Source organism: Lathamus discolor, chromosome W (assembly GCF_037157495.1).
Source record: "Lathamus discolor isolate bLatDis1 chromosome W, bLatDis1.hap1, whole genome shotgun sequence".
Classification (NCBI taxonomy): Eukaryota; Metazoa; Chordata; class Aves; order Psittaciformes; family Psittacidae; genus Lathamus; species Lathamus discolor.
The window spans coordinates 26,586,930-26,601,716 of NC_088908.1; the positions used below are offsets into that span (position 1 = coordinate 26,586,930).

The 14,787-nt window shown below is 51.5% G+C and overlaps 1 protein-coding gene across 5 annotated transcripts; it reads left to right on the top strand.

Moving 5' to 3' along the window:
• Window positions 1-5,566: 5,566 nt before the first annotated feature.
• On the top strand, window positions 5,567-11,841 carry LOC136004409 (uromodulin-like). Of its 5 annotated transcripts, XM_065660862.1 has the most exons (10): window positions 5,567-5,728; window positions 6,578-6,644; window positions 7,173-7,331; window positions 8,059-8,264; window positions 8,776-8,936; window positions 9,467-9,712; window positions 10,334-10,493; window positions 10,902-11,046; window positions 11,154-11,231; window positions 11,346-11,648. In XM_065660862.1, the coding sequence occupies exons 1-10, from the start codon at window positions 5,696-5,698 to the stop codon at window positions 11,369-11,371; spliced, it is 1,281 nt and encodes a 426-aa protein (XP_065516934.1). In that variant the 5' UTR covers window positions 5,567-5,695; the 3' UTR covers window positions 11,372-11,648. The 5 variants fall into 5 exon arrangements, with proteins under 5 accessions (XP_065516934.1, XP_065516933.1, XP_065516932.1 ...); XM_065660861.1 differs by having other exon boundaries at window positions 10,905-11,046; window positions 11,154-11,652; XM_065660860.1 differs by having other exon boundaries at window positions 11,154-11,650.
• The last annotated feature ends 2,946 nt before the right edge of the window (window positions 11,842-14,787 follow it).

Here is a 14,787-nt window from a genome sequence, read left to right on the forward strand (position 1 = left end):
TCAACACACTTGAGTCAAACCCCTAGAAACTCTCTCCTCAGGTCAGTCTCCACAATACATGTACAAATTTCTGCTTGAGTGTGCATACACAGCTCTACAGTCTCAGTAGGAAGTGCACAAAAGCTCTCTTAAGAGGGATGGAAATTAAGATGAAAGCAATGACAGGCTCCTGCTCCTTCGTAAATTCAGAACCTTCAGGGTTAGCATAGGTATTAAGCGTAAGGACAGTATAAAAAGCATGCATTAACAGAACTCATGGAAACATACTTCTGGCAGCTTCCAGGTCCCAAACTCAGATGGACCCTGACCGGGACCCTGCAACAATGAGTTTCTCATTCATATTGACCTGTAGGCTGTCAATGGGTACTATGTGACCTGTCAAACTCTGCAAAGAAAACAAGTCACCATCAACAGCTACTGACACAGCCCTGTCCACAATGGCATTGTTCATGTATTTATCCATGAGTTGGAACCACCTGACTGTGACACTGCTCCTGTTTCCACATCAGCTACCAGTATGGTAGAAAACCCTAAAGACTAGCTTTCACCTGACAGAGGGGAGATTGAGATGAGATCTTAGGAAGAATTTCTTCCCTGCGAGGGTGGTGAGGCGCTGGCACAGGTTGCCCAGAGAAGCTGTGGCTGCCCCATCCCTGGCAGTGTTCAAGGCCAGGTTGGACAAAGCTTAGAGCAACCTGGTCTAGTGGAAGGTGTCCCTGCCTGTGGCAGGGGGTTGGAACTGGATGAGCTTTAAGATCCCTTCCAACCCAAATCATTCCATGATTCTATGACCACCACTGCATATAGCACCATGCATGTATCTTCTACATCATCTCACTTTCTAGGGCACACTGACTAACTTTGAAAGGATGCGTTAACAGAGACATGGGTATTTAAACATTAGGTGCAGATGCCCAGACAGTGTTGACACACACATACAATTATAACAATTATGCTGCACAAGCACAATGGCACCATGTTTGCTCTAAATGGGTCACAAAGTGTCATGAACCAGTTACAAAATCAAAGCAAGAGCACAAGCAGGGCTACTTCAAAACCTTCCCATAAGCAAGGAGCCACAATGTTGCTGCCAGCAGTGGGTGTCACATTGATAATGTGGTGCTATTACTGGAGTATAACTTGAGACATAAGATAGTATTTCACATGTATGCAGTTCCTTTCATCCTCCAGCATCTAAAAGCTTCCAAATTAGGCATTTCGAAAAGGCCAGTATTTAATTAGAACACAAGAATATTTAAAATGAGCTTTAGAAAACTAATACCACTACTCAGACTTTTTACTTGTCAATTAAGCTATATTCTATGATTTATTCCATCCTCAAACAGGTCTTTTTAAATAGCTAAGCTAGCTCTGTGCCTCACACACACATACAGAGGGAACGCACTGGGAACACCAGTTGGAAGCTGCCTGTTCTGATGGGACTTTCTTAGGATTTCATGTGCAACTGAAATCCTCTGCATACTCTACTGTTGCAACTGTCACTGCTTAGTAAGAAAGAGAGCTCAAACTTTAATCAAGTTGCAATGCTACTTGAAAAGTTCCTCTTCTCCCTCTTCCCCAACACGTAAACATCTGAAATCCTAATATAAAGACTAAAAATGACTTTCAGAGGACAAAATATAAAAATCAAGATTCTTTTGATATACAAGAATGGCACAAGCCCTCAGCAGCTCCAGCCAGCCTCTGCCTCTCAGAAACACCTTTTCAAGCATGGCCAATAAGGTGGGTGGTGTGCTGGCACTGTGGGGTTGCTATTTTGCGGCTCTCCTGAGGATAGTGGGGTGGGTGTTGCTGCATTTTGGTTGTCGGGGGGGGGGGGGGGGGGGAGGGGGCAGCCGCAATGGCCCCTTAGTCCAAAGCTTCCATAGCAATGCCTGACAGGTCCTTTCCAGACTACCTAGCTTAGGGTTCACTGGTGGCCGAGGCAGTTGCGCCCCATGGCTCTGGTCAGTGTGTCCTCTGGAGGTGGCTCCCCTCGTCGGGTGTCACAGGAACAGCCCTGGCAGGAGCTGAGCTCCTGGCTCTCTCACTCCCTGCGGCTATTTGCCAAGCAACATTGGTACAAGCTCCTCAGATATTTGCTGCCCACGTAGAGTTAAGCCCGCCAGAGCCTTGGGTGGGTTTTCATCCTGGGCCAGCCATGCTGGTTGCTCTAAACTTAGCAGGGGTAGAGTCATGCCACTTCAATGCTTTCCTCCTTGTCTCTCAAGCCAATTACTCCATCAGAAGAGGAAATAAAATTAGATTGATGCTAGTCCTTGATATTATGTATTAACTGATTTTTTTTTTTTATTTTTATTTTTTGGCAGCTGCTATGTCCCTGGTGGCTGTAAAAGGATTCTAAATGAATTTGTTATGGTGTTTTTCCTGGTGTTGAACTAACACTGATGAGTTCATAACCAGAGGCTTCCTTGCTTGTTTTTCTCTTTATCTTCCCCCTTTCTTATCTTTCACCTCCATCTTTTCTTCCTCCCCTTTCTCCCTTTCCTTTTTGTTTAGAGACCAGCTGTGTGAATGACAAACTAAATGGAGCCCCTGGGCAGCAGGTGTGGGTAAAGGCCCCATGTGAGGCTAATTGGGGTGACTGAGTCCTGTTAATGCCCTCAGGACCCTGACATACCCCCAGCTCCAGTGGCCCTTACCCTTCACAGGAGATGACCTCCCCAGCTCAGCCCCAGCCAGGAGATGCCATGTCAGGGCTCAGTGCCGGTTCAGGGGCCCCAGATGTGTAACCAATCTTTCTCTTCTGCAGGACCTAACTTGTGGCTCCCTGGGGCCCTCCTCTTGCTGTGTGCTCTCAGTTTGCTCACTGTGGCAGCTGAGTTGCACCATCTGAACTGGACCTTGGGTCTCTGTATATGGATTTAGACATATTCTGGAGACTTGATTTCTGTGTCATTCCAGCAAAACAGCTCCCACGTGTCATACTCCAACGTCATGGAGTCAGAGTGGGAAGCACATGGGGCAGTGATCTCACGGAGTTTTCAGCTTGAGGTGCATTTCTCCTGCGTCTATGCCTACGAGCAGGTGGTGAGGCTGCCCTTCACTCTCACTGCTGTTGACAAGTGAGGGGACCCTCTTCATGTCTGCTGACATGAAAGAGCTTGCAGAAAAATAGACGCCTTCAATGAGGTGATCTGCAAAGGCCCTGGGGAGCCACTAGAGAGCTCTGAAATCAGGCTACCTCCCTTTCTCTTCCCAAAATGGTTTTTCAACGCGAGGTTTGGGCCTGAGGCAGAACCGAAGAAGGGCATGCACAATCTACCTTTCTCATAGTGTCATGATACAGCAATGAATGTGTGTGCAATGAAGTGAGTTACCTTGTCTTACTTACACGTGCCCACTCTTGCACAGACACACCAGGCACATGAAACTTGCTCACTCCCTTCTGGGTGCCAAGGGACCACACGTGACATCCACATGTGTGCCATCTCCCCATGGAGCCCAGAGGAACTGTCTCTGCTCATCCCAGCAACTGACAGACACACATGACTTAGAGCAGATGCTTTGGGACACAGTCTTGCTCCACAAGCACCTTTGTCTCCACATCCTGGAGGTCATCATTGACCACCAAATCCTTCAGCTTTCCTTCCACTCTTTTCTTGTCTTCCTCCTTCTCCTCCAGAACATCCATTCCACCTCCTCCCAGGCACTACAGAAACGCACACACCAGGGTGAATTCAGGGGTGGGACCCAGGTACACAGCAACACAGAAACATTGGCATGCTGGCTACAGTGATTTAGTGCATGAGCATGGCTGAGGCAGCCAGAGGCATGACAGTGAAGACTGAGCACTGAATTTGACTTTGGGCTGGTCTTAGTAAAGAAGTAGCTGCATGTTCCTGGGTGCCATGGTGTAGGGAAGCCATCAGATCGGGGGAGCCAGACTCAGCACATCCCCATGCTCAGGTGGTGCCACATCCCTTGCTTGCCGTGCCCGTGTGAAAGCTGCGTCCTCCGGGGTGCTGCTGGCTGGAAGGCAGCTCCAAAACCTGCCGGGCACCGGCCGATGGCCCTACCAGAGTAATCGGGGTTGAACCGAGTCAGGCCGGCAGCGCAGGGGCCTTGAAGGGAGCAGGATGTTCTGCAGCACTCAGCAGCCTCCAAGGACAGAGGTTGTTTGTTATGGATATCCTCCCGGGGATGTGGGGGTTGTTTGTTTCCCGCTCCCCGCGATCAGGCTGACCCATGAGGGGCAGACAGACAGACAGAGGCACAGACCTTGCACTTGGGGGGTGGCGGGCCCAGCCCTCCTCCCCGGCCCTGCGGCTGCCGCTGCCGATCCCTGCCCGCCCCGCTGCTGCCGGGCATCCGCACGCCACCACAAAGGCACCGCGGGGCCGTGGCAGGGCCTGCAGCCTCCCCCCAGGCCTCCCTCCGGCCCTACCCCGACCTACCCGCGGCCTCCCCCCGGCCTCCCCGAGGACTCTCCCGGGCTTACCCCAGCCTCCACTCAAGGGCCTTCCCCGGCCTCCCCGGGGCTTCCCCCCCCCCAGGCCTCCCACCATCCCGGGCAGGCCACTGTGCCCCGGGCTGTCCCCGGGGTCTCCTCAGGCGCCCACCCTGCCACCCCTCGGCTGCCCTGACTCTCCCCGCCGCTGGTCTGAGCATCTTCCTGGCTGAGCTCCAGGTGCTGCCTTGGAGAGACCACCCGTGTGTGCTGCAGCCTCCTCTGCCAGGAAACACTTAGGCAAAGCCGGGGGAAGCAGCCAAATGTGCTCCCCAGGACAGCCCCGGAGACCACGAAGCTGCTCTGAAACTCACGGGGTTTCACTCTCTTTTTAAAAAGAATAATAAAACCGCAAAGCTCCCCCCCATCCTATTACTCTGTTGCTTTCTAAGCCTTCAGTCTGTGCTGCTTTTGCATCTCTAATTGAGTCTGTGCAAGCTTCTGTCAACTGCTTTGTACAACCCATAATGGAAAACAGAGATTCTCACAGGGATGTCAGGAGGCCTTTTCTCTCTTCTTTTTCTAATTGGTTGTTCATTAGGCTGTGAGCAGGGTCAAGTGCTAAACACTATTGTTTTCTGGCTTTCATTGTGGTTAGAAAAAAACTGGGTTGATGTTCACATTTGCCACTGTGTTGTGGTGACTGTGGCAATTAAAGCACAGAGTATATAGTCAATATATATCAAGAAGCATCACCTTGAGTGATTACTGCTGTTGGCAGCTGGTTAGTTTCCTAAACAAAGCATGGTAGGACCAAGCCCTCATCCCTCCATCTCACCAGATCTTAGATGTCAGAAGTCATTAAGAAACCAGCCAAAGCCACTGTACGTTCTGGTTGCGAAATGGCATGTGTTCAGTACACAGTTATCTGGCTTTCACATGTTCTGCTGTGGTATCTGCTGTTACTGCTGCATCAAAAGCAGGTACCACAAAACAGTTGGATGCACATACCCCCACATTCCTCGGGATTTTGTGGATACTGCCCTGTTTGGGATCCCACCAGGGTGGTGAATTGGGTCAGCAGTCAGGAGCCATCGGCCAATGGGAAGGGCCATGGGTGCCGGAGGATGGACTTTGGGAGGGTCTAGAGCTGAAGGATGCTAAGCTGGATCTTGTGCAATCACCAAGCAGAGTGTTTGGGGGGGGACACAACGGGACAAGGATGAGCTGCTGGAAGGCAATATAAGGCACGAGGCAGGGAGCACGAGAGCGACAGGGGCATTGATGGCTGGAGGAGCACAGAGCAGCCTGGCGATGGTAAGTGGGGTGAGAACAAGGCGAGAGCTTGATGCTGGTGGGATGTCTCAGGACTGCTGTGGAGAACAAGGAGCAGAGCGGAGAGTAAACCCTCCTTGCCTGGAGCTCTGGCGTCTGGTGGAGGGTGAGCCATGTGCTGCCAGACTGGAGTGGGGCTTTTGGCACTGCATCGCTCCAGCCACCGGCCCCATCTGGCTCTTATCCATGTCTGATAAGGAGACTCCAGTGTCCAGGGCTCACCCAGCACCACACCATGAATTTCCCTAAAGAAGTCCATTATCCGTATCATGGGGGAGATTGACTTAATCTATGTTTTTGTGGCATTAATTTTAGTTGTGTCCAAAGCTTTGGGGTTTTTTTATCCCATTGTCTCCTTGTTATGGATATGTGTTACTGGAAAAGCAAGGATCCTTTTGCAAATCCTGGCTCTTCAAAAGAGCTGTAGTGGAAAGAGGGGAAACTCCTTTCCTCTTTGGGGAGCCTGGGCTGATGCCTCAGCTATGCAGTTTTACGTAAAGTGCCTGTTCTTACTGAAATGTGGCTTTATCACTGCCAGCACATCCCTGCAGGTCCAAGGTCTGGTTTCTTCCACCCCCTCATTCAGGAATAGCTCCCTAAATTCAGGACAGTATTTGACCCTTGTGTTAGCCTGGGGGGGGGGGGGGGGGAGGTATCCATTTATTTGGGATAGGAAATTACTTTGTGCCATTGAACATAGAGTTTTTGGAGGATATACAGTACAGAAATTATCACACCCAATGCTTGAGTGTGGGCTCTTTATGGGTGACTGCAAACATCTCCAGCAAGCATACTAAAACCAAGTTACCCAGAACCTGTTTGTTTTCACAGGAAAGGACTGTGAGATGCTTGCTGCTGGTCTCTGCCCTCTGCCTGGCTGGCTGTGAAGGCAACAAGAGTGAGTCTCCCTGTCCACTGTCCCTGCTGGGTCACAGATGCGTACTATGGAAAGGAGAGGTCAAGCCCTCACCTGATCTGTGTCCAGGTTCCTCATTCAGGGCACTGCTGAAGGCTGCTATGGGGAGATAACAGAGCAGGGCTCAAGGGGAGGCAGGAACTGGGGTGCAGGAACCAGCAAAATAGGCAGAAACCTCAGGCTCTCCATCCCAGTCACGTGCAGTCACCTGTGGAGATGGGCACAGGGGCTGTGACGTGCCACCACTCTCCTTGCTAGCTGGTGGCAGGCTACATAGCTCTGATCCACATTATAGCCATGCTGAGGAGCTCTCCCAGGCTCTCACATGCATCCTCCTAGGCAAGCCAAGGGCAGGTTCTTCCTCAGGTGTGCCTGTCCTGGCTCTAGGTGAGGATCTCAGCCCTGGCGAGCTGTGCAGGGCTTCATGCCATGGGTGAGTTCGCTCTCACGTCTCTCACAGGGGAGATGTTCTTGCTGAGTTTCAGCTTTCTCACCTTTCCTTTGCTGCAGGGGAGCTGATGAGCCCCAGGCGAGGGGCTGCCCTCCATCTCAAGAGGAGTCTGAACGCCTGCCTGCCAAACCCATGCCAGCACCAGGGGCACTGCCAGCTGATGGAGGACAGACCCGTTTGCAGCTGCAGACCAGGCTTCACAGGGGCATTCTGCCAAGGTAGGGGATGCTATGAGCCCTCCATAGTCTGTCCAGGGGCACCAGAGGGAAGGGTGATGGGCATGGTGCACTGGTGTTACCACTGCTCTCCAATGCAGGCTCCAGGAGCACATCCCAGCTCCTGCCTGCCACCACCACCATGTCCTGACTACACATTGGTACAAAACCCAGTCACAGGCCATTTCCTTCCTCCCCAAAAGTCTTAATTACTTAATTTCTTGTCTGCCAAGAAGCTGGCCAGGGTAGCAGGGCATGCTGTAGAGCACAGCTGCCTTGCAGTGTCAGAACAAGCACACATATTCCACACAGCTCCAGTGAAGCCTCTTCCAGACACTGGCCAAAACCTGTCTTCTTCATCTGCAAGAGAGGATCCCTGTCCCTGTCTGGTGCCCTTGGCAGGCTGCAGTGATTCTGTAGATAGCCCTCAAAAGGGGCCATACCCACAACATCTGCCTTTGATGTCTTGAGCTTAAGGACTGTGTCTGTTCAGGGTAGCAGTGGCCATGGACTTGTGCAGGTCTTAAGCAACCAGGAGAAAGTAAGAGATCCACATTAATGTCTGTGTGTTCCCACAGGTTTGTCTTTTGCCCAGTGTCTGTGAAGAGCCCCACCAGCAGCCTCCAACCAGGATGGGATGAGGGTCTGCTGAGCTCAGTGGGACTGTGCCATAGTTGACCTAGGGCTCCTTCAGGCCCTTATTGCTATTGCAGATGGCTTTTTTCCCTAGATGTGGTACTGAAGTTGTCCTGTGAGGAAGAGCACATGAAGATGATGGTGAGGAAGGAGGCATTTGAACTCCTGAAGATCCCCCAGCAGCTTGTCCACTTGAGGAACCAGGCATGCAAGGTCTCAGAAAGGGAAGAAGAGGGTGAGCTGTTTTTTGCAGCCACTCTCACAGGTGAAAACCACACTGCTTGTGGATCAATAATTCAGGTAAGGACCCAGCAGAGCCTCTCTGTGTAGCTCTGAAGCCATGAGAGGAGCAGATGTGCAGAGTGTGGACAGCAAAGGCGAAGCCCCAGAAGCTTTTCCTTTGATATCAGGGTGCTGTAAAGTTCTCATTCCCCTTGGAAGGCTTCACTGGGGGCTGTCGGAAAGCTCTAGCTATCACCTAGATAACAGCCTGCAGCTTTCTGAGCTCTGCAGTCCTCTGAGCTCTGCAGTCCTCTGAGCTCTGTGGTCCTGGCTATAGCCCCTTGGTCCCTCACTTGATTCATGGGTCAGGGAGGGTTCAGAAGAACCAGTGCTCCAACTCTGCATTGCCCTCACCTGTGGTCACTCTGCTAATTCCTGGTTGCTCTGATGATGCTTGTCAGCAGTTTGAGCAAAACCCCAGAAGGTATCCGGGCCTGGAGCAGCTGAGTTGCACCATCTGAACTGGGCCTTGGGTCTCTGCGTATGGACTTAGACATATTCTGGAGACTTGATTTCTGTGTCGTTCCAGCAAAACAGCTCCCACGTGTCATACTCCAACGTCATGGAGTCAGAGTGGGAAGCACATGGGGCAGTGATCTCACGGAGTTTTCAGCTTGAGGTGCATTTCTCCTGCGTTTATGCCTACGAGCAGGTGGTGAGGCTGCCCTTCACTCTCACTGCTGTTGACAAGTGAGTGGTCCCTCTTCACTTCACTGCTGACATGAAAGAGCTTGCAGAAAAATAGATGCCTTCAATGAGGTGATCTGCAAAGGCCCTGGGGAGCCACTAGAGAGCTCTGAAATCAGGCTACCTCCCTTTCTCTTCCCAAAATGATTTTTCAACGCAAGGTTTGGGCCTGGGGCAGAGCCAAAGAGGGTCATACCTTTCTCCTAGCCTCAGTGCTTGAAACCAGCTATCCAAAAAATAAAGGGTGGGAACTGGGAGATGCCCCCACCATGCCCCTGTGGAGGTGCAGGTGAGGACCTCCTGAGTTGCTTTTCTCATAGCTCTCACTGGCCAGCCAGTCAGTGAGAACTCCTGGAGCTCCTTGCCTCTGTCCGCACACAGTGTGGACATACCAGCCAGGAGACAGCTTGGGGCCTGGCTCTCACCTGAGAGCAGAGGCACATTCCAAGTCAGTGCACCTCTGCCATTGGCCTGATTTGTGGTACGTCCTTCTTGCCTTATTCTGTTTGTGAGGTCTCCTCCTCTCTTCTCAGGCTGGTGCAGTTTGTGGTCAGAGAAGGACACTTCAATGTTAGCATGAGACTGTACAAGACCCCCTCCTACCTCCAGCCCTATCACCTGCCAGCTGTGGCTGTCCCTGTCACAGGCACACTCTATGTTCTGCTGAAGATAGAAGGACAGCACCAACTCAAGTACTTCCTGCTGAGCATTGAGGACTGCTGGGCCACACCGAGCACAGATCCCTACCAGGATGTGCAGCACAAGCTTATTGAGAAGGGGTGAGTGGAGTGCCTGTAGCGCATCTGGTCTCCTTGCACCATGAGCACAGTCATATCTCTTTGCTGGGTGCTAAAGACAGGTTGCAGTGACACCATCATTCTCATGGGTGGAACCTATGGTGGACAACGTCATTGAAGAGGTGGAACAGCCCCATAGATGATCACTCTAACCACTGTAAACTAAGCCCCCTCTCCTGACCCTGCTCTGCTGCCAACAGCACTGCCTTCCCTCCAGCATCACTTCTGGGCAGCTGGTGACCTTGCTGCAATGTGCAGAGAGGTCTCTGCTGAAGAGCTTGCATTAAAGGTGGCTGCAGCCAAGCTAAAGCTGGTAACATGGATGTCTGGGAAGTGGGAACCACAGCCAGGCTCACTGCACCCATGCAGAGCAGCTGTGGCTCCCCGGAGTGAGACACAAGCCAGCTCCTGTGGTGGTAACAGTTCCTCCCTGAAGCTGGGCACAATGCAGGGTGCCAAGGAAAGGCATCCCCACTAGCACCAAGACAGAAATAGTTCTGTTCAGAAAAGCCTGGGGGCTGCACCCAGTCCCTGCGTGCTTGGTGTCCCAGGCTGGGATGCTCCCCCTTGTTTCCCCCTGCTGACTCAGCCATGGTGTCCCAGGTGTCCCCATGATGAGACAGTGACATACCTGAACATCTTTGGAGAGAAAACTACCACCAAGTTCAGCTTCCAGATGTTCCAGTTTGTCGGTTACCCCGAGGTGTTCCTGCACTGCCGTGTCCAGCTCTGTCTCCCCAATGGCCCAGAGCCCTGTGCCAAGGTGAGCTCTCCCAGGGGTCTGCACAGTGCCCTGGCCATGCAGAGTGACCTCCCTTCCCTGGGCCTGCTGTTTGGAGAAGGGTCTCTGCTCTGGTTTGGATGCCTCAGCACAATAAACACCTCCTAGCAGCAGGAGCTCAGCCCAGCACCTTGAACTAAAGGTACAAGGGCTTGAACCCACTAGAAAGCTCCTTTCCCTCTTCCTTCTGTCTGTTGGGTATTTGCAGGAGGAGAGGTTTATGATAAGACCTGGGGAGGAGCAGGCTCCTCTGGGGTCTTGACCACTCCCAGGCTGCAGCCCCAGTGGTGCCTCTGCCAGGGGCAGACCACCAGGATTTGCTCTTGCCCCTGGAGCGTGCTTCTCCCCTGCCCTCTGCTCCCAACACCTTTCCTTTGGCTTTATCTACAGCAGTGCCCCAGGCACCGGTGGAGCAAGCGGGCACTGGCCAATGACTACAGTAAGATTGTCTCCTATGGGCCCATCCACCTGCTGGCTGCTACTTCCTTGGGAGAAGAGACCCACCATTCCTGGACTGACCAACATGCCCTGGGGGGTACGTATGTCCTTCTGGGGAGGGCAGGAGCAGCTCACAGACCCTTGCAACTCTCTAGGCAATGCCAGGTTCTTTAAAAGCGCTGCTAAAGTCACTGCTCTGAACAGGAGCATGGAGTCTTTCAGGTGTCACGGCCATGCAGGGCATGCTCCAGGAGCCAAACCAGCACAGAGAGGTTGGCTCTGGTGAGTGGCTCCGTACTGGGCACAGGTCAGGCTGAGCAGGGTGGGAAGGGACCGGGAGTCAGGAGACAGGTGAGGAAGGCTGGGCTCTCACAATAGACTTCTGCATCAACACAGCGAGGCAGGCTCCTTCTGAGCACTGAGGACAATCCAGGAGATCCAAGCAGAGGTCCAGGACCAAGATCACCCACAGCATAACTCAGATGAGCCACATGAATGACAAACTAAATGGAGCCCCTGGGCAGCAGGTGTGGGTAAAGGCCCCATGTGAGGCTAATTGGGGTGACTGAGTCCTGTTAATGCCCTCAGGACCCTGACATACCCCCAGCTCCAGTGGCTCTTACCCTTCACAGGAGATGACCTCCCCAGCTCAGCCCCAGCCAGGAGATGCCATGTCAGGGCTCAGCGCCGGTTCAGGGGTCTCAGATGTGTAACCAATCTTTCTCTTCTGCAGGACCTAACCTGTGGCTCCCTGGGGCACTCCTCCTGCTGTGTGCTCTCAGTTTGCTCACTGTGGCTCTGGCGGCTGTTGGCGTGAGGCGTTGGGCAACATAGAAAGCAGATGTTCCCAAATAAATGTGGCAGCATCAAAGAGGCACCGGCCCGTGTCTTCACAGGGGTGTTTGGGGAAGGAGGTGGTGGTTGGATGCAAACAGTGCTTCAAGGATGAGCCACATCAGAGTGTTTTGGTTCCCTATAGCATCCCTGGGACCTTCTCGTCCCCTCTTCGCCCATGCTCTCGAGCATAGAATCATAGAATAATTAGGGTTGGAAAGGACCTTAAGATCATCTAGTTCCAACCCCCCTGCCACAGGCAGGGACACCTCACACTAAACCATATCACCCAAGGCTCTGTCCAACCTGGCCTTGAACACCGCCAGGGATGGAGCATTCCCAACTTCCCTGGGCAAACCATTCCAGTGCCTCACCACCCTTACAGTAAAGAACTTCTTCCTTATATCCAATCTAAACTTCCCCTGTTTAAGTTTTAACTCGCTACCCCTTGTCCTATCACTACAGTCCCTAATGAAGAGTCCCTCCCCAGCATCCCTGTAGGCCCCCTTCAGGTACTGGAAGGCTGCTATGAGGCCTCCAACACAGCTTTCTCTTCTCCAGGCTGAACAGCCCCAACTTTCTCAGCCTGTCTTCATACGGGAGGTGCTCCAGTCCCCTGATCATCCTCATGGCCCTCCTCTGGACTTGTTCCAACAGTTCCATGTCCTTTTTATGTTGAGGACAACAGAACTGTACACAATACGCCAAGTGAGGTCTCACAAGAGCAGAGTAGAGGGGCAGGATCACCTCCTTCGACCTGCTGGTCACGCTCCTATTGATGCAGCCCAGGATATGGTTGGTTTTCTGGTCTTCAAGCGCACACTGCCGGCTCATGTTAAGTTTCCCATCGACCAACACCCCCAAGTCCTTCTCCACAGGGCTGCTCTGAATCGCTTCTCTGCCCAACCTGTAGCTGTGCCTGGGATTGCTGTGACCCAGGTGTAGAACCTTGTACTTGTCATGGTTGAACTTCATAAGTTTAGCATCAGCCCACCTTACAAGCGTGTCAAGGTCTCTCTGGATGGCATTCCTTCCCTCCAGTGTATCAACCGAGCCACACAGCTTGGTGTCATTGGCAAACTTGCTGAGAGCCCACTCAATCCCACTGTCCATGTCACCGACAAAGATGTTGAACAAGACCCTTTCCCAACACCAATCCCTGAGGGACACCACTCGTTACTGCTCTCCAGCCGGACATCGAGCCATTGACCACAACTCTTTGTGTGCGGCCATCCAGCCAGTTCTTTATCCACTGAGTGGTCCATCCATCAAATTGATATCTCTCCAATTTAGAGAGAAGGATGTCGTGCAGGACAGTGTCAAACGCTTTGCACAAGTCCAGGTAGATGACATCAACTGCTTTACCCCTGTCCATCAGTTCCATAGCCCCATCATAGAAGGCCACCAGATTGGTCAGGCAGGATTTCCCCTTAGTGAAGCCATGCTGGCTGTCACCAAGCACCTTGTTGTTTTTCATGTGCCTTAGCATGCCTTCCAGGAGAATCTGCTCCAAGATTTTGCCAGGCACAGAGGTGAGACTGAATGGTCTGTAATTGCCTGGGTCATCCAATTTCCCCTTCTTGAAAATGGGGGCTATATTTCCCTTTTTCCAGTCGTCGGGAACTTCACCTGACTGCCATGATTTTTCAAATATGATCGACATCCTTATTCACTTACTCAAAACTTGCTTTTCTGTGCACTCATGGTCAAGTTCACAGGAACTTCTGACCTGCTGTGCTGAGTCTGGTCACAGCTCAGTCCTGCCCAGTGTGTATTTCGATAGTGGTTGTATTATGGATGCTTAAATAGTAAGCACACAGAGCAATTCTTGGGTTTGTATTCCTAATGAGCTGTAACATTACCGATGATTAATAATTAAATTCCTTGTAGAGTTTTAGTTTCTCAGTCCATCTAATGTGAGTGTGGAGCAGACAATCTAGTTCGTGGCTTTTCTTTTAACGTTTTAAGCCTTTTAAATGCTTATTGATATGCATGTCTGTATTATTATGACATTATATGAGGGTGGTGAGTCTCTGGTGCAGGTTGCCCAGAGAAGCTGTGGCTGCCCCATCCCTGGCGGTGTTCAAGGCCAGGTTGGACAGAGCTTGGAGCAGCCTGGGCTAGTGGAAGGTGTCTCTACTTGTGGCAGGGGATTGGAACTGGTTGAGCTTTCAGGTCCCTTCCAACCGAAACCAGTCTGGGATTCTGTGATTCTGTGATAGGAGGTTCCTTCCTCCTGCCTTCCAGAGAGTCACCCATGGGGAGCTGGAGGTGCCCACACTAGATACTTGCCCACCAAAGCTGGACTTTGCATGTTTCTGTGTGACACAGATGTAGCATTATCAGAGAAAGGGCTGCTCTGTGCATGCACCATATATAGACCTATCCATGGAGATTTCTTCCTTCATTCATAACAGATTTCTCCCTTCATTCGTAACAGATTTCTCCTTTCATTCATGACATATTGCCAGCAAGACTTTCACCCATCCAAACATCCCTAATATAAAGCAAATAACAAACAATATTATGAGCATCAAAGACTAAAACCAAAATGCTCAGAGAGCTGGCAGAGATTTAATACTAAAATGTGGAGGATTGGCTTGTCGAAAAAGGTCAAAAGGTCACGTTCCCATCAACGAGCTGAAACAAGACATCTGTGTAGAACATGGTGCAAACCTCTCACACCAGATAATGAGGAAATGAAGGACACCGGCAAACAGCAACATGCTATGACCAATCACAGCCAAGGACACTAAGCGATAAGTGCATGAGAAGGAGGATGGTGGGGGGAGTGCACGGTGTAGCTGCAAAAATATAGAGCTTACACAATGCCTTATTTGTGCCAGAACCAATCAAGTGCCTAGTATTTGCATATTCACTGTTATATTAACCGAAGGTAGAAGCCCAATAAATGAAGCTTGCTGGTAACTCATATTGAGTCGTCCAAGTCTTCCTTTCACGACACTAAAACACAGGTAAAGAAGAAGAGTGGCTATGTGTGCAT

Bases quoted from the DNA above. Each gene is read 5' to 3' on its own strand.
- LOC136004409 (XM_065660860.1), top strand. From the start codon at position 5,696: ATGGCTGGAGGAGCACAGAGCAGCCTGGCGATG. The intron at 9,713-10,333 runs GTGAGTGGAGTG...ATGGTGTCCCAG, and splicing joins CACAAGCTTATTGAGAAGGG to GTGTCCCCATGATGAGACAG. The intron at 10,494-10,901 runs GTGAGCTCTCCC...CTTTATCTACAG, and splicing joins GCCCAGAGCCCTGTGCCAAG to CAGTGCCCCAGGCACCGGTG.